General features: G+C 50.5%; 1 protein-coding gene across 5 annotated transcripts in view; it reads left to right on the forward strand.

The window, feature by feature from the left end:
* Nucleotides 1-17,522, forward strand: part of CRACR2A (calcium release activated channel regulator 2A) — a 162,213-nt gene extending 144,691 nt beyond the window's left edge. For all 5 annotated transcript variants that reach the window (XM_019961686.2, XM_070790280.1, XM_070790281.1 and 2 more), the window contains 3 exons: nt 2,635-2,736; nt 5,366-5,442; nt 7,261-17,522. In XM_019961686.2, the coding sequence (XP_019817245.2) occupies nt 2,635-2,736; nt 5,366-5,442; nt 7,261-7,345 (264 nt within the window). In that variant the 3' untranslated portion in view covers nt 7,346-17,522. The remainder of the gene's footprint in view (nt 1-2,634; nt 2,737-5,365; nt 5,443-7,260) is intronic.
* Nucleotides 17,523-18,881: the final 1,359 nt, after the last annotated feature.

The raw sequence follows: 18,881 nt of genomic DNA on the forward strand, positions 1-18,881 counted from the left end.
TTTGGAGATAGGCCTAGTTCTCCTACATCACAGGGCCCACGGAGGAGAAGCGAGGGGCCAGAGAGTTTGTGTAGGAGGAGAACACTGCAAAGAGCAGAAACCACCACTCCAGCTGGGGCCTGGGCTTTTTTTTTTTTTCTCCTGCTCCTTCTAAACTCTTTCATCTTTATTTTTATTTTTCAGCCAGGAATCGTTTTAGGAAAGAAGGCCACTTTCCTTTTTCAGGGGCAGCTCTGCTGCTCATGGTACAAGTGCTAGGCTGCCTGTTCCTACCTCATCCCGTTTGGTCATTCAGGACCCAGGGAGAAAAACCAGCCATTTCCAGTAACAATATCAGACTCCAGGCTAGAATCCCACCGTGCGATTTCAAGTCTGATGCTCCTATTTTCACAGAGTTTCCACATCGAGAAATCCCAGCAGCCTTAAGTCATTTCTCACACACCCATCTACAAATATCTCTCACATGTGCTCCAAACAACAAGGCTTTTGGCTCGTTTTCCTGCTTCTTCCTCTTTTGTTCCTTTTCTGTGAAAAACTGTTTGCAAGAGTTTCTGTGGGACAAAACAGGTGAGACTGGGGGGCATCGCTGGTCCCTGAAGTCTGGTTAAGAGGGAGTCTGGTGGACCCTGCATGCAGCCATGAGCATTTCTTACACACAGATACCTGGAATGTGGCAGAGCCTGCCCAGCACACACACCAACATGTGCACAAGTCAACCTACTTCCGATGTCTCGGAGGACACTTTAAGATCCTGGAGTGCCTCGAGTCATCATTCGTCCCACCATGGATATGCAGAAATACTGCCTTCAGAGAGTTCTGGTTAATGAGACAGTAGATAGCAGAGGAGCTTCTCAGGTGGCTCAGTGGTAAAGAACCTGCCTGCCAATGCAGGAGACCTGGGTTCAGTCCCTGGGTGGGGAAGCTCCCCTGGAGAAAGAAATGGCACCCCACTCCAGTACTCTTGCCTGGAAAATCCCGTGGACAGAGGAGCCTGGTGGGCTGCAGTCCATGGGGTCGCGAAGAGTTGGACACGACTGAGCAACTTCCCTTTCACTTTTCACTTTCATGCTTTGGAGAAGGAAGTGGCACCCCACTCCAGTGTTCTTGCCTGGAGAATCCCAGAGACGGGGGAGCCTGGTGGACTGCCAACTATGGGGTCACACAGAATTGGACACGACTGAAGTGACTTAGCAGCAGCAGCAGCAAAGTAGCAGAGGTCATTGGAAATAAGAACTTAGAGCCAAAGATTTGAGAAAGGTGATCCATATACTAAAGGATGGGTCTTCATAACACTGACTTTACTGGATGTTATTTTGGATTCTCTGAGCTCTAACGTTCTCATTTAATCAATGAGAATTTTTTCACTACTGAACTTCAATAAAAAGGAATGTGTACACTGAGGAACCAGGGAGGCTTCATTTCAAATGTGATGACATTTAAACTTCTGTAGGAGTCCTGTTGGAGGGACCGTGGACATTTGCTTGACTGGGTCTAGGGTAAGGCAGCTGAACTGTTGGTGACGCTGTAACCACTGGCTGACTTCTGGAATCCCACGGCTCTCTCTACTTTGTGAAACACAGAGCTGCAGTGAATAATTAGTTGTTACCAAATTATGATGAAAAGCCCTTAATTAAATATCTCACAGAACAAAAATAACAACCTGAGTGAATGTGAACATTACCACATTGACTCAGTCTCTGTGTGTCTTGGGCCCTTGGGGTGCAGGAACTCTTGGGTGCAGGGAACCTGGGGTGTAAGAACCCTGGGGAGCAAGGACCCTGGACGGCAGGGATCCCAGAGTGCAGGGACCTGGGGTGCAAAGAGCTTGGGAGTGTAGGGAACCTGGGATGCAGGGACCCTGGAATGCAGACACCCCAGTGTGCAGAGACCCTGGAGTGCAGGGATCCTGGGGTGCAAGTCCCCAGCTGATACATCACAGCTGCTGGAGGAGTAAGTAGGGTTGAGCCCTCGAATTAACCTGTTATTTTGGCCCATGAACTGTGGGTGCTCCAGCCCCCATTCTTCCTGATTGGGACTTCTTCAGAGCCAGGGTACCCAGGACAGGGATCCCTGTGGGGTGACCTCCAGGAAAGCACACGACAGCCATGTATTGGGCACTGTGGGCCCAGGACCATGAGTTGGACCCGGACCCATCCTTAGAGGAGCAATGTGCCAAGTTCAAGGTCCCCGGAGGTGCCACTGCTGGCAGCATAGTCCCTGGACCACCTCCTAAGCCCATCACAGTAACTCCTCATTCATTCGGTCATGTCGACCAAATCTGCTCACTTGGGAATGCCCGTGGGGACTGTGTACAGACCCTTATTTTATCAGCATCAGCTGTGCCCTCGTTCTACTCCAGCTAGGACCCGAGGAGCAGGCTGGAGGAGGGGGGTCCCTGCACAGAGGACTGGGAGGCATCAGAGGCAGCCTCAGGCACTCACAGAAGCCCAGCAAACTAAGGCTCTGAAAGACTGAGGTCCCCTCTCCGCTCTGGGCTGACTGTCTTATCACCCAACCTCTGTGGCAGCAGAGAGTTTGCAAGCCAGTTTGAGTCTTTGCAGCCAGTGTTTTCACCTGCCCTTCCAGGTTCTCCTTAAAGATGTATCTCTCAGTTGGGGATTATCTTTTCCACAGGAAGCTGTGGGAGACCGCATTCCTGTTCTTCTGCTGGCCAACAAAATTGACAATGAGAAAGAGCGGGAAGTGCCGCGAGGCCTGGGGGAGCAGCTGGCCAAGGTGAGGGGCGAGCAGCCCATCTCTCTGGACGGGGAGGGACCCCAGGGGGGTCATGCATGTGCCCAGAGCCGGGCTGGGATCCTTCTTGGGGAGGCCCCTGGGAAGGCAGCAAGCGGGCCGGATGGTGTCCTGGCATCGGGGGGCAGTCCAGCTGCTGTGCATGTGGAACTTTCTGCAGAGAACCAAGGTTGCAAGACAGACTTGCCTTGGGTGTGGGGCATTTCCCAAATCCTCTTCCTTGAAACTCAGAATTATGAATCTTCAGAGGCTGCAGCTGTGCACGCATTCAGCCATGTCCGCCTCATGACCCCGTGGACTGTAGCCACCATGCTCCTCTGTCCATGGGATTCTCCAGGCAAGAACACTGGAATGAGTTGCCATTTCCTCCTCCAGGAGATCTTCCCGACCCAGGGATCGAACCCCAGTCTGCCTTCGTCTCCTGAATCTGCCTGCAGTGCAGGAGACACAGGCAGATTTTTTACCTAAAAGCCATCGGGGAAGCCCAAACCATCCGCTAGGAGGAGGTTCCTTATTTCAGTCCCCCAGGCGATCCTTGAGTTCCATCCATCCATGTTTCTTGACTTGGTCGCCTTCACAGATGACGCGCTCACTCCCCGCCAGGCCATGTGCTCTTCCTTGGAGAGTGTTCTTCCTGTTAGAGCATTCCTCTTTCCCACCAAGACTGAGCCTCCAAGCTGCAGACTCCAGACAAACTCAGGGCAGGCCCTGCAAAGCCGACCATTAAAATAAGCACCAGCCCCCTCGCCCAAGCGGAGGACCAATGTGGCTTGAAGGAAATCAGGCAGCAACACAAACCACGCTCGCTCTTGGCAGCCTGCTTTCCCTTGGAGCAGATTCTAGGAACCGTGTGTCTGTGAGCTAGTGCTCTGCAGCACCAGGATTCCATAAATCTTGGTGTGCTTGCTCGAGACAGGGACTTATGGCCTCTGGGGCTGGGCAGGCAGGCACAGGGGTGAGATTCATGGGAGGAGGAGGAGGAGGAAGGTCCGGCAGCTGTGTGGTCAGCGGGCAGCTGCATGTCCCTGGGCCACATCTGCAATTCCAGGTCCAAAGAGCTCCAAACACAAAGGTTTTTTTGCATTTCATTTGTCAGAAGAACCTGACCAGGACTGCAGTTGGGACTTTTTATGGTTTTTGTTTACTTCACTTTGAATGAATATTCAAATGCTTCACTGAAGAAATAGTAATATATTTGATTATAGGGTGCTGTTGTATATCCACAGAGGCTATTATGTAATATATATTATGGACAAGTATTATCTTTCTTGTCCTTATTTCTGGGTTTTCCTGGTGGCTCAGATGGTAAAGAATCTGCCTGCAATGCGGGAGACCCAGGTTTCATCCCTGGGTCTGGAAGATCCCCTGGAGAAAGGAATGGCAACTCACTGCAGTATTCTTGCCTGGAGAATGCCATGGACAGAGGTTACAGTCCATGGGGTCGCAAAGAGTTAAACACAACTGAGCAACTAACACTATTATCTTTCTAAAACAAAAATTCTGGATTTCGAAATACACCTGGATCCAAGGAGTTTGATTAAGGAACTGCAGATCTGTATTTTTATCATTCCATTTTCTTTTTCTTTCTTTCCTTCTGTAAGTGCAAAAAAGAGAAGGCCGGGAGAAGTTAAGTGATCTGTTCCGTCATTACCCGTCCTCAGTGGTGGGGTTGGGACTTGAAGCTAAGGGGCAAATCGTGTCTTCCAGTTCCAGGTCTATGTGCTCCCCCCACCCCCACCACGGAGCCTTCATCCTTCCATGGACTGAAGGGGAGTCAGGACAGAGGTGTGCAGGGACCAGACCAGGCGAAGGCAGAGGACAGAGCTGGACCAGCATTCTTGGGGCCTCCTGATCTGTGGCTATGGATGCATCTGCACCCAGCTGCCTGTCCCCCAGGGTGGCAGCCTCCAGGGCTCCTGCCAGATGCCATTAGCATTGTCATTAACAAAGCAGGAAGCCTGTTAATGGGAGTGATAAATGGAATAGAATGAGCCTTGGCCAAACCCCCTGTCCCCACACTTACAGTCCACCCTCTGCCTGGTGAGGTGACGGACAGTTGTCCTGGGGCCCCAGGGTCCTGTACCCCAGGGTCAACAGCACAGGCAGCCGGAGTGTGCGTTAGCTGGTATGTGAATTATTAATAACTGTGCCCGTGTGCCAGGGAAAGCGAGCTGCTGGGAGCCCGGCGGAGACCTGAACAGGCTCACCCACCATTTGTACCCTCTCGAGCCTCAGTTTCCCTGCCTGTAAAGCAGGAAGGATGTCACCCACCCTGGCCTCTGTCTGAGTCTTGGCCTGCATTGCAGGCTGGTGTGAGAAGAAAAAGCAGCCCGTACACCCCAGACAGCAATTCCAGAAAGCGTGAAGCACTAAGGCAGCGGCATAGGTTGGGTTGTTTTAAAGTTCTTATGGCTCCTCTGGGAGATGGTTCCGGAACCTGCATCCGTCAGGGAGCCCGAGGGACAGAACTCAGCCTGGTACAGAGTAGGGAGGGCTCGCGAGGAAGTGAAGGTGTGGCAGGTGTAGACGGGCATTCTCCCCCCACCCAAGGCTCCCTCCATCCCACCCCTCCCCACAACTCTTCTTCATGCCCTCTGTCCTCTGATTCCAGGAACACGACCTGATCTTCTACGAATGCAGCGCCTATTCTGGTCACAACACGGAAGAGCCTGTGCTCCATCTGGCCAGGTAATGAGACGCTACTCAGCTGGTGTCTCTGTGTCCTAAACCCCCTCTGTCTGTCTGAGCCATCTGGGTAGAGGGGCTGGAGCCCTAGGCCTTTGTGTGGGACCCCAGGGTCAGGAACAGACCTCTGAAATACCATGACAAAAAGAGAGCCTCCTTGCCTGTCACCCGCCCCCATCGACACCCCGCCCCCACCCCCACCGCAGTCTTTGTCTTCAGAGTCTTAACGGCTGCCAGCCATTTCCCAGAGATCCTCTTTTTAAATGCAAATGCTTTGGGAAAGGTCAGATCAGAGGCCCTTCAATGCTGCCTAATGTTTTACCAAGGATTAGTTGGCAGCCAGCTGGTTTATACTGTGGACTCCTGTTGGAGGGGGAGGGGAGCCAAGGAGAGGGGCTGCGATGGGGGACACAGAGGTACCCTAGAAGACAGCGCTCAAAGGACTGGTGCTGTGAGCCTCTACCTACACCAAGGCTAAGGAGACAGGACCACACAGGCCCCAGTCTCAATCCTTGGGCATTCACTCATTCATCTATCTAGGCATCCATCCATTGCTCTGTCCATCCCTTCATCCCTCACTCCATCCCTCCATCCATCCAGCCATCCATCTACCCACCCATCCATCCATCTCTTCATCCCTCTACCCCCTATCCATCCGTCCATCCATCCATCCCTCCCTCCCTCCATCTACCCACCCACCCATCCATCAACCCATCCATCCATCCATTCATCTCTTCATCTCTCCATCCATCCATCTGTCCATCCACCCCCCATCCATCCGTCCATCCCTCCCTCCACCCATCCATCCATCCCTCCCTCCCTCCATCCATCCATCCATTTGTCCATCCATCCATCCCTCCCTCCCTCCATCCAGCCATCCATTTGTCCATCCACCCATCCCCATCCATCAACCCACCCAGCAGACACTGCTTAGTGCTTATGTCATGCTGAGTATTCATTCTGGAGCATCTAAAAGATATATATATATATTTTTTTTTTTTTTTAATAATTAAGAGCACAGAACAACTTATTTGGTGCACTGGAGACATTGTGGAGATATGAAAGACCTAGAGATTTGTGGGGAAAACTCTAGGCTTTTCTCTGCCACTGATTCCCAGGGCAAGTTGCCCTGCCTGCCAGGGTTTTGCCTCCAACATGGGAACATCCATCCTACCTTCTCTGCTCTTATGTGAAAATCGGTAGAGATGCTTCCGGTGAAAGTTCTTGGAGAATATAAAGCAGGGATAAGATCCCTGACACTATTTTTGATCCTTCACCTCTCATAGTTAATCTGGAGCTCTGGCCACATGGGAAGCCCTTGCTCAGTCGTGTCCGACTCTTTGCAACCCCATGGACTGTAGCCTACCAGGTTCCTCTGTCCAAGGGATTTTCCAGGCAATAGTACTGGAGTGGATTGCCATTTCCTTCTCCACTCCATAAAGTTAATAACCAATAAATATAATGTTTGAGCCTCTGCTGGGTTGCTGGGTACTATGATAAGCTTCAGAGACACAGAGACAAAGGATACAGTCTCTGTCATCAGCGTCTCACTCTCTGCTAAGAAGCAGCGATGGGACTGTAACAGAGGAAGGACCCAAGTGCTACCAGGGGCACTTACATTATCCAGAGCATCAGGGGAGGCTGCCTGGAGGAGGTGTTGTGAAAGATCCATACTGATTACAACTCTAGCTTTACAAATCACTGTTGTGCACCTGTGCCCGGCCCAGGGGAGACTTGGAACACTGTCTCTGATGCTCTTGGGAGGCTGGGTCTGTCCCAGCAGCTCCTCTGCTGCTGACCCTCCACCTTCCCCTCCCCTAGGATCCTCAAGGAGCAAGAAGACACAGTGAGGGAAGACACCATTCAGGTTGACCGCCCTGCCAAGAAGAAAGCCTGCTGCGGCTGATATGCGCCTCGCAGGGCTTCCGCCGGGACCTGAGGCCACGGGGCCGCCCTGCCTCCTGCACACGGGCTCCTGCGCAGATGCCCCCGCCAAGACCCAGTGGGCCTTAGTCTCCATCGGCGATGGGCCCCCCTCCACTGTGGAAGGAAAGCACAGCCCCAAGGACAGCTGCTCTCTGGGTGTCTCGGGGTCTCTCCCTCTCTTCTCTGTCTGGACCCAGATGTCGCTACCATCCTTCCTTCTCCCCCAGCTTGGTTTCCTGGGGGAACGGACAGATGGGCTTTTCCAGAAAAGCCACCCCGTGCCTTCTCCACCTCCCTTCTCCCCACCCTGCCCTTAGGAGCCTGGCACTGAGGTTGCCATGGCAACTGTGCAGGGCAGACTGGCAGCTTCCTGTAGGTCAAAGACACGGGACTGGGCAATGCTGGGTGATCAGTCCAGCCTCAGAGCCTGTTCTCTGGATGCCAGTGGACACCCTTGGCATGTGCTTCATTGGCCTTGAGGTGCCCGTGGGTGCTGAGTCCATCAAACTGAGATACCTGCTTCCTGTTCCACCCTCACCCCCAGGGGACCTGCTCCTTCCCCAGCTTCAGGGCCCCTCCTTTCTCAGCAGCCGCCTGGCCTCTGTGTTTATCCCTGTGGGTTCTTTGGAGCTGCGCCTTACAAAAGCCACAGCCTTCTTCCCCACCGCCCACCTGCTCCCCCGACTCCTCAGGGTGGACTCTGGGTGATAAATGTACGCTGGGGTCAGGGAGTGGGCTGACCAACTGCTTAACTTCAGCGAGGAGATGAAAAGAAAACCTGGGCAACAAAACCAGCTGCTGCTAAACAGAGTGACCATGTCTGAGGTTATCAGCAAGGTACATAGAGCCATGTAAAAGCCATTTTCTGAATGTTTCTCAAAATAGCTCTTCAAGAATTGTACCTGATGATTATTGGGGTAGATTGACAGGCAGGCAGGAGGCCCAACATCGGGTCTGTAGTTACTGACTTCATTTTATTTTACTTTTCTAGAAAGCTATATTTTTTTCAAGTGTGGCTGTGATGTTGACATTTGGGGGGTTCTGAGCAGTGAGCAAAGGGTAGCTGCCAGCTTTGGCACCCCTGTGACAGCCCCTGAACAGGGCACTTGAAGAAGGACACTGATCTGGGCTGGTGTGTGGTCCGTTCCGTTGGGTTCTGAGGTCCCACCCCTTGGCAGTGCTCCAGCATCACTGACTAGCATCTGAGGCTGGCAAGGGCACTCTCACCCTGAGTGGAAACTTGGAAGCAAAGATAATAAACATCACTGCTGCTGACCATTCTAGGGCTAGACCCCGGCCCCACATAGGAGAGTGGGTGATGTCCACATGCTGTTGGGGCATGCAGGAAGGGAGGGGACAGAAAGAGTCTGCAAACCACCAAGAAGATGATTCAAGAAAGCTGCACACAGCCAGCTGGGCAGGGTAGGGGGCAGTCACTGGCCAAGAGCTCCCAAGGGTGTGCCTATGGCCTCCTGCCCAGATCGGCCAGAGGGTCAGAGACCACAGGCCACAGGCAAGCGCCAGCTTCCTTTGTTCAGGCTTTCTCTCTCGTCCACCTTTGTAGGCACCTGGGAGCCCCTGGAGGGTGGGTAACAAGAGCCAGCACTGAATGCCAGGAGGGACCCAGGACCTTGAGCATTCCTGCTCCCTCCTGGGCCTCCGTGGCATCAGTAACATTAGGGCTCTGGGGGGCTCTTCCTGCTCAGAGGGCTTGTGTTCATCATCTGATGGGCTCTGGCCCCCAGCCCCAGTGTGGGGGACTCACAGGAGGTCCTTTCCCTAAGAGAGGGTACTGCCAGTGTCTCACTAGTGAGATGGTCACCAGCAGTGTCTGTATGTGACGTGTCTGTGTGTCTGTGTGTGTGCCTTTATCTGCAGCCCCTTGTCCCTAGCTTGGGTTTCAAGTAGGGTGGGATAACCCTAGTGCCTGGGCTTTCAGCCCATGGGGTGAATCCTCACCAGCCCTCAAGGATCCAGGCAGAGAGAGGGGCAGGAAGGTGGTCAGGCTTCTGCGGCTCCCTTCTCCACGCCCAGCTGAGAAAACATGATGTATGGGGACTTTGTAGAGACTCTGAGAACTTCCGTGCCCCCGGATCTCAGTTGCCCCCTACCCCACTATTCCTTTAAAGCAAGACTGTTGGACACCAGCCCGGCCCAGAGCCTAGCACAGGGTGGCAGCAAAGCCTCCCAGCTCTAGCCCCTTGCAGCAGGAATAGCTCTGAGCAAGTCACTGAAGCAGGTTTCCTATGTGTCTGTGGACAGGAGGTTTCCACGTGGACCTCTAGGAATGCTTCGGATACGGTGGGAGGCAGCATGTGTGACGTGCCTGGAACACTTAGGTGCTGACAAGCAGGGGCTACTGTCACTGTCAAGCTCGAGTTTCTGCCCAGAACATTTGCCTCGCTTCGGTTTCAGATTCAGCACCAGCCAACACTAAGCGTCTTCCCGTCACTGGGCGCCTCCCAGACACCTCCTTGTTTTTGTTTCTGCTTGTCCGGTTCTTTGCTCGACTCTGAGCTCGTGTCTGGTGTGACCTCCTGGCTCTGCCCATCTTTGTCCTGGGGGCTTCCTGGTTTTCTACTCAGACCGCATCCCACCACATTCCCTCCCTGCCATGGTGCTCCCAGTGCCTGCCCAGGGATGCCCTAGGCTCCCAGTGCCTGCCCAGGGATGCCCTGTGCTCCCAGTGCCTACCCAGGGATGCCCTGTGCTTATCACCATCTCTGGCCTCATGCTGGCCGCTCCCATTCTGACTGCTTGGACCTCTCCCGGGTCTGCTGCTGCCTCTGGCCACGAACTCCAGCACCAAACCAACACCCTGGTGGCTTTGCTCCTTGTCCAGCACTCATTTCCCCTTTGGGGTCTTTTCTGTTCCTCCTGGCTCTCTCCCGCCTCTCCTCTACCCTGTACTGCTCTTTCCCCAGTGTTCATACCTCTGCCCAATCTTGGACGCCCCTCCAGCCTCCCCTCGCCCAGGTCTGCTCCAGGCCACACCTGCATCCTCCATCATAGACGGCTCAACCCTTTGTTTCTGTCAGTAGCAGGCCCTACTCCAAAGGATCTTAAAACAGTTTCAGCTAAGGTGTTCATGCCCGTGGTGTTCAGGGCCGTATCTGTATTTTAACAAAGAACTCTAAGAAAGGCATACTTTAACCCAAAGGAATAAATCCCTAGCAGACTATTAAGCACCATAATGGTTTATGGGGTCAAATATTTAAGACAGCGCTGCTTCTCCTGTTCTCCTCCTAAAGATCAGTTTGCTTCATGTACTTTCGGGCTCTAAGTTCCTGTATGTTTATAATTGTTTTGTCTTCCTGATGGTTGGACCCTCTATCATCATAAAATGTGCTTCTTTGTCTTTACTCACGATTTTTGCCCTAGAGACTGTTTTGTCTGATGTTCGTGTGGCCACTCGGGCCCTTTTGGTGGATACATCTCCTGAATGGCATATCTTCTCTGTCCTTTTACCTTCAGCCTGTTTGTGTCCTTGAACCTAAAGTGGGTCTCTCGTAGACAGCATGTAGATGGAGTCACGTTTCCTTTTCTTCCAATCTCTGCCTTTTAACTGGAGAGTTTAATCTGTTTATATTTAATGTGATGGGTAAAGTATGATTTACGTCAGCCATTTTGCCGTTTCTGTATTTCACGTGTCTTTTTTGTCCCTGTATTCCTCCACTACTGCCTTCCTTTGTGTTAGTTATTTTCTAGTGTACAACTGTAATTCTCTTGTAATTTTATCTACAATGTGTAATTTATTTGTTTTCTTGGTGGTTGCCCCGAGGGTCACCATTAATATCTCAATTTGTTACAGTTTGGATTAATAATGACTTAATTCCAAGAGTATAAAAAATTTATTCCTATATAATTCCATTCCACCCTCCTTTTTGTTGTTATTATTATAAATTACATCTTTATACATTTTATGCCCATCAACATAGATGTTTATTTATTGTTTTATGCAGTTGCCTTTTAAGTCAGAAAAAAGGAGTTACAAATGAAAAATATGTTTATATCATCTTTACTTATGTAATTTGTTTTTACCAGTGCTCGTTACTTTTTCATGTTGATTGAAGTTGCTATTTAGTGTCCTTTATTTCTGTAGTAGTTTTTGTAGGGCAAGTCTGCTACAGATACACTCTCAATTTTGTTTATCCAGAAATGTCTGATTTATCCTTCACTTTTAAAAGATAGTTTGACCAGATATAGAACCTTTGATTGACGGTGTTTCTTCCCTGTCACTACTTTGACTTTACCATCCCGATGTTTCTGGCCACCATGGTTTCTGATGAGAAGCCAGCTGTTCATCTGATTAAGGATCATTTGTATGTGGTGAGTGGCTTGTTTGTTGCTGCTTTCAAAGCTCTTTGTCTTTCAATAGTTTGATTCTTATGGGTCTAGCAATAGACCCCTTTGAGTTTATCCTACTTGAAGTTGGGCTGAGTTTCTTGAATGTATAAATTAATGGCTTTCAGCAAGTTTGGGGAGTTTTTGGTTATTATTTCTTTAAATAGTCTTTCTGCCCCTCTACCCCCTCCCTTCCTTCTAGGGCCCTGTTATACATATATTGGCATGCTTTATGGTGTCTCACAGGTTTCTGAGGTTCTGTTCATTTTTCTTTATTTTTTTAAAGTTGTGTTCCTAGGACCAGATAATCTCAATTGCCTTGTCTTCAAGCCCACTAATTCTTTCTTCTGCCTGCTCAGATGTGCTATCAGGACCCTCTAGTCAATTTTTAACTGTACTTTTAGTGAATTTTATTATTGTCCTCATCAACTCCACAATTTCTGATTGCTTCTTTTTTTATAATTTATGTCTTTTATTGATACTCTCTATTTGGTGAGATATTATTCTCATGCTTCCCTTCAGTTATTTAGACATGGCTTCCTGTAGGTCTTTGAACATGTTTTAGATAGCTGATTGACAGTTTCAAAGACCTCTCAGTGGTAGCCATCTGCCCTGTGCACAGGTCGAGCCCTGCTTGCCAGCTCCTGCTGCCTTCCTGCACTTCACCCAACATAACCAGGACTCTGGCCTCATCCCTTAGCCCCACCCTGAACCTCCTGCACAGGGTCTTTCTTCTCTTCTGGATTGGAAGAGGACCTTAACATCAGAAGCTGTTTGGATCTGAGAAGCCCTCCCCTCCACCTGGAGCTTCTGGCCACCCTGATGGAGATGAGATGCTCAAGGAAGTGTTCAGTTCCTTGGGGAAGTGAAGAGAGACCAGGGGTCCTCAGATATTTGTCCCCTTCCTTCCAGGAATCCAGACATTCCACAAAGCTTCACTCCCAAAGGACAGGTGTGGGAAGATTGCAAATCAGAAGCTTATTTAAAAAGTAGTTTAATTACTTCCAAATCATGAAATCACAGTACATAAGCATATAAAACCCAAGACGTAGGTGGCCTGTTGCTGACAGGCCCTAGGTGTCCTGCCATGTTGTCTTCCCATAGTCTGGGGGACAGAAAGTGGCTCTTCAAATTCCAACCAACTCAGCCAAAATCCATAGTTATGAGCTATTCCCTCCCTCCTCATTGTGGGGTGTGTGTCGGTGGGGAGGAAACGGTGATGTTGGCAGGATATGGGAGCTTTCTAAACCTCCCCACTTCCTATTAATATTTCTATTAATAGACATACTGATCCTCAGCCGTGGCAATAACAAAGAACATTATAACTCCACCCTTCACACAATGCAGGGCAGCCACTTAATCTAAGTGCCCTACATAGGAAGAACCTCCTGGAAGTGATGGGGTTTGGGAAGCCATATGGTGCTCAGCAGAGGACCTGAAGTCAATGTGGAAACTGAGCAGTGTTGGAATAGGCTGGGCTGCTTATCATCCATGGGCAGGACTGCGTCAGGTTCAAGGACTGACCCCCTCAGGGGGCTGGACTTCATCAGCGCTTTGGCTCTGATTCAGAAGTGGTCTTTGCAGGTTCTTGTCACAGCACCAGGAAAGTCCACTGCTCAAAGTATAAGGACTCCTAGGACCAGTGAGGCCTGTGCTGTTATAATGAATTATGACTGGATCCATCTGACCTATAACAATAAATAATACACATAAAAACTCTGCACTGCTAATCAAAAATGCCCAAAGAACATGGACAGAGAGAATGGAATCTTTTTTGACTCGAAAAGAATTAAAGTGTGGTACTCAAGGGGACTCATAATGAGTTTGGATCATGTGACCATGGAACTGGAGTTTGATGAGCACATGTAGCATGAGGTCAAGGGCAGAAGATGGGGGTGCTGGTGCGACATTTGGCCAAGGGTTGCCAGGCTGCTCTGTAAAATTACTGTGTGGTGTTTATTTATACAGAGTAAGGGCATAAACATCCATCTCTGTGGCCTCATGTTGGGTACACTGGCCAGCAGCGTTTGCCTAAAGACCCAGCTGAGAGCAGAGCATCACGAGCACCTGGTGGGTCACTCGGCTGGTCACCTGGACCCTTGTGGCCTGGTAGACCCATGGGTGTGCCTGGTAGTTCCAGTGAGGAGCTGCTTCCAGCTTTAAAACAAAGTGTCCAGGAGCGTTCCAGCTGCCGAGGTCTGATTGCCTTTCAGTCTCTGTGCGGCCCATCAGAGCGTCCATCTCATTGCCCTGAGCTGCCCCGGCTCCCGCTGGCAGTCATCCATGACCCACAGGCAGCTCGACAGCTCAATTTGACTTGGGCTTTGTGCCTCTGAGCATTAAAAGATGCTTCCCTGCTGGCCCTCTTCTTTCCTTGTGTGGAACCAGCCACCTTCACCCAGACAGTCCCCTCCCAAACACTTTCTCTAAAGACCTGTGCAGAGTGCGGACCTGCAGATGTGTGTGTGGCCGTGGGCAGAATCTGGACCCACTTGCTGCCCTGAGCCCCAGCTTCCCAGGCTGTAAAAGAGTTCTCTCTGCCCAGCTACACTCACCGGGCATGGACGGGTCAAAAGAGAACTCTTGGGGACAGTGCTTAGTCAACCAAAAAGTTCCAGACAAATGTTAGTTATTACCTCTGTCTCTCGTGAAGAGATCAGAACAAAACACAATAGGAAAGAGAGAAATCTCACATGCCTGGGTAACTGGGAGAAGCTGGGGTCTCGGGTAAGAGCATTGCTTGTGTCTCTGGGCAAATAGAATAAGGAAACCCTACATATCTCCAAGCTAGAGATGCCGTCCCAGAACAGAACTCTCTGTGTCTTCCCGCCCTCCGTGGACGGTGGACTGGGAGCGGAATCCAGACTCCAGGCTCCCCTCTCCACACTACCTGCAGGGCTCAGGTCTCAGTCCCTTTTGTATTTATTAGAAACTGGCATGCAACAGACACTGGTTGGGTGGATGGGTGGATTTAAGATTTTAGATATTAATACCACACTCCAGATAGAACCATCTTCACCGGCATGGTTTATGAAACACTTGCACTCTGCGATGAGCCCCAAGTTCTGGCCTTGGAGGGTAGGGAAGGATGGCTACATGTACTGCTGTGGGTGTGCTAATCAACGCTTCGGGATTGTACATTTGAAGATGGTTAAAACTGTAAATGTACATTATGTATATTTTTCTGCGATACATTTTTTGAACAACCTCTTTCACAAACGTTTATGTTCCATGAATGGGTGAAATCTTGGTTCTCTCCAGTGCCAACCACCAAGGCTCTAAGACACATGATGTTTGTTTCAGGCTGTGTCAGGAGATGGGGGATCAGGAGAGGGAAGAAGCTTGCTGACAGCCCTTGAGTGTCAGGGCTCCAAGGGGAGGAAAGACCTAGAAACTCTCGACTGTATATTAGTATGTTATAAAAACACCATGACAATGATCCCAGCTCCCCTCCCCCAAGGACCTGGAGCCAACCCCACCCCAGCCCACTCTGCCAGCCTCGTTGCCCTTGCCCACCCGAGCACACCCTTCTTTTTAGGAGTTTGACTTCTCCCTCTGGAGATAGCTCCTGGGATAAGGGGATTCCCATACCCCAAATCCCAACAGTAGGCATAACCTGGCCCCAAAATAGGGGCCAGAGTTTGTTGAATGACAGAAAAAATGAATGGCAAAGTCTTTTGTCTTTCCTGGAATTTTGTCACATCAGGAAATATGCATTCTTACAGCATGGAATATGTTCACTTAGCACCAAGAAATATTTTGGCTTTGCAGAGATTTATGGGTTAAATTTTGAGGTTCCTTGATGGTGGCTCAGATGGTAAAGAATCCGCCTGCAATGCAGGAGACCTGGGTTCAATCCCTGGATTGGGAAGATTTCCTGGAGAAGAGAATGAGTACCCACTCCAGTATTCTTGCCTGGAGAATCCCATGGACAGAGGAGCCTGGTGGGCTACAGTCCATGCATTCTTAAAGAGTCAGACATGACTGAGTGACTAACACTTCCACTTTCATGGGGGTACTTTTATGGTAGGGAAACTAGGAATTGGCACAGAAGGATGGAGTTGGGGAGGGAGCTGAGAACTGTGTTCAGAGGTGAAGGGCTGACTTTGGCATCATACACAGAGAACCAGGTTAGAACCAGTCAGCACAGAGCATGGGGCTGTGACTCATCCCAGGGAAGTTTATCCCAGTGACTGCTGTCCAGCAGAGGAACAGGCTGCCTCGTGAGGTAGTGAGCCCACTAACACGAGAGGCATTCAAGGATATGTTGAGGTCTGCTCTTAGGAGTGCAGGTGAGAAACTAGATACCCTGAATTACTAGGCTCCTACCTCCACCCCCATCAACCCCAAGGGTCTGGGATTCTTTTGAGCTGAGATTGAAGTGAAAGTTTGTAGGATAAGGTGTAACAAAGGCTTCCCTGATAGCTCAGTTGGTAAAGAATCCACCTGCAGTGCGGGAGACCTGGGTTCGATTCCTGGGTCGGGACGATCTGCTGGAGAAGGGATAGACTACCCACTCTAGGAATCTGGCCTGGAGAACTCCATGGACTGTATAGTCCATGAGGTTGCAAAGAGTCACACACAACTGAGAGACTTCCACTTTCACTTTAAGGTGCAACAGGGGTCAGGATGCGTTAAACCAGGAGGCTTCCCTGGACCAGAAGAGTGTAGGTCCAATTCATTTCTCCAGTTTCGTTTCCTGCCAACCTTCCCCTCGCCCCCAGTGCATGTCCCCCTCCCTCAGTCCGCAGGGAGAGCACCTGCCTAAAAGCGCCACCGATTCATGTTCCTACAGCTTCCTCAGCAGCACAGGGAGAGGCTCTGGGCCCTCGCCAGCATCCTGCCAGCCCCTCCACTGTGGCAAATGAAATCACCAGCTTCACTCTGCAGATCTATTTAAACCAGCCTTTCATGTCTGATGGATTTAAAAATATGCTAGAAGTCAGCATCTTGAACACAAGAAACACAAACAAGCAGATGAGGCTGCATTTTCCTTCCTCGGTGCCCACCCCGTCCTCTTTCTTTTCTTCCCCCCATCTCCTGCCCCCTCCCAGAGCAGTTTTCATTCATGAGGCCCATCTCCCATCCCTCCCCTTCGCTCAGTGGCTCTGAAGTCTGCACCCTGAGAGTGGATGGGTGCCGGAGGAGTCTGGGTTTCCTCCTCAGTGCATAGGAGATAAGAGACAGCGCCCCACAAGTGGGCTGCCCTCACTCCCAGCTCACTCCCTGCCTGGCCGGGCAGACCCCAGAGCAGGACTCACCAAGGTCCTGCCTGTCACAGACAAGGAGCCTGCAGCCCGCTGCCCTGGGGATCACAGCCAGCCTTACTGTCTGGTGCCTTCAGAGCCCCCAAGCTCCCAATAAGCCCCCCATGAGCCCCTTACAGGATGCTGTCACAGCAGGGGCCCCAGTCCTTCCCCAGCTAATTCTGGGGCTTCAGCCCACTTTGGTTGAGCTAACCGAATTTTCTTCTGCCGTAATTTAAGCCATATTCTGTTTACTAATCCCTGAACGTCATTTCTTTGAGGCTTGATAAGAGGCCCTGCAGGAGGTCCTCCACCTGCAGGCAGGCGGCTGGGATTGCAGGGATTGCAGTGGTCGAATCTGAAGAGATGCTTTCCTGGAAATGGCCCATCCACCGCTCCGCCCCAGCTGCACCAGGAAGGCCAGGCTTCCAACTCCACATTTTTAGTCTCAGAGGCCCATGGAATCTCCTGAGGGATTTGTTTTTATTTTTACCATTTATTTATTTTTGTTTATTCTTCTTTTAATTGGCGTATTTGGCTTGACATTAAAAAATAATTTAAAAATAATGTTTAAAACAGTATCACTGTGTTTCTTTGGCGGGGGAGGCTATTGTTTGGTATCTGTCTAGAATCTTAAAGTTCTTGTTTCATTTTGTTACTTTACCTGTCATAACTGGTGGATTATTTCTTTCAACATACTTGGTTGGTAAGCACTAAGAAAAAACTAATACCAGTGCTTGTCCAAGTCCCCTCACAAGAAATTCTAATGTAATTAGAAGTTGAAAGTTCTTTTTTTAAAATGTGTTTAATATTACCATTATCAGCAACAGTAACAGTGGTGTGGAGTAATAGAAAGTGGAAAACCTACCTGTGTGTGAACTAGTCTCAGATCTGCCTGTCTCCGTCTTCCACACTCTTTCCTGCCTCCACCTCCGTCTGGATTCCTCCAGAGAATTTTAAAGGGTTCCTCTGTCCACACAGCAGACCATTAGCGAAGCAGCTGCCTGACAGTGTTCTGAGACCTCCTCAGAAATGCAGAGCCTCTAATCACCAGACCTGGACAGTCAGTGTAGGTGAGCCCTATGCTTAGGGGGGTGGGGGGTGGGGGCTCAAGTGCTACAGTCCTTCATCCTGTGTCTGTGGGTCTACAGCACACGCGGGCACACACACACACACACACACAGTCTCTCTCACACACACACATACTCACACTCATACACAAACACACACACACACACAAACACACATACACACACACTCATATACACTCATACACATACACACACATACACTCACACACACATAGACACATACACACACGCACACACACACAGTCTCACACACTCACACTCTTATACACACATACACACAAACACGTACACACACGCACATACACACACTCTCGCACACACATAGGCACACACATACACACACATTCACACTCATACACACACTCACACACACACACGAATCCACACACTCCACCCATTCCAATTTCATCCCTGGCTCCCTTCCCAACTATCCTACCCCTGATGGTGGGGACAAAGAATGTTCTGGCCCTTTCTGTGAACACGGATGTTACAGCCATAAAGCCATCAGCCGCTGCTGCTCTCAGCTGAGGGGATTCAGGATGGAGAAAAACAGGATCCTGGCCCCAGGTAGCTGAGGTGCAGAAAACCCCCAGCTACCTGGTGCCTTGGAGTTCACAGGTCTCTCCTGTGACACCCTCTGTGAACCACTTCCTTTCTGTTGAAGTGTGAGGACCTCCTCCAAGTGCGACTGGGGCTCATCCAAACCAGGCCCTTACGTCTGGGCCAGATCGCTGTTTGGACGTGAGCACATCTATGGTCGTCTCTCCCGGCCTCCCCCGATCCCGGACCCCTGTCCAGCCCTGCTGGCCTCTAGGCTGTCCTCGCCTTCTGCAGA

This window comes from Bos indicus, chromosome 5, assembly GCF_029378745.1.
Source record: "Bos indicus isolate NIAB-ARS_2022 breed Sahiwal x Tharparkar chromosome 5, NIAB-ARS_B.indTharparkar_mat_pri_1.0, whole genome shotgun sequence".
NCBI classification, from domain to species: Eukaryota; Metazoa; Chordata; class Mammalia; order Artiodactyla; family Bovidae; genus Bos; species Bos indicus.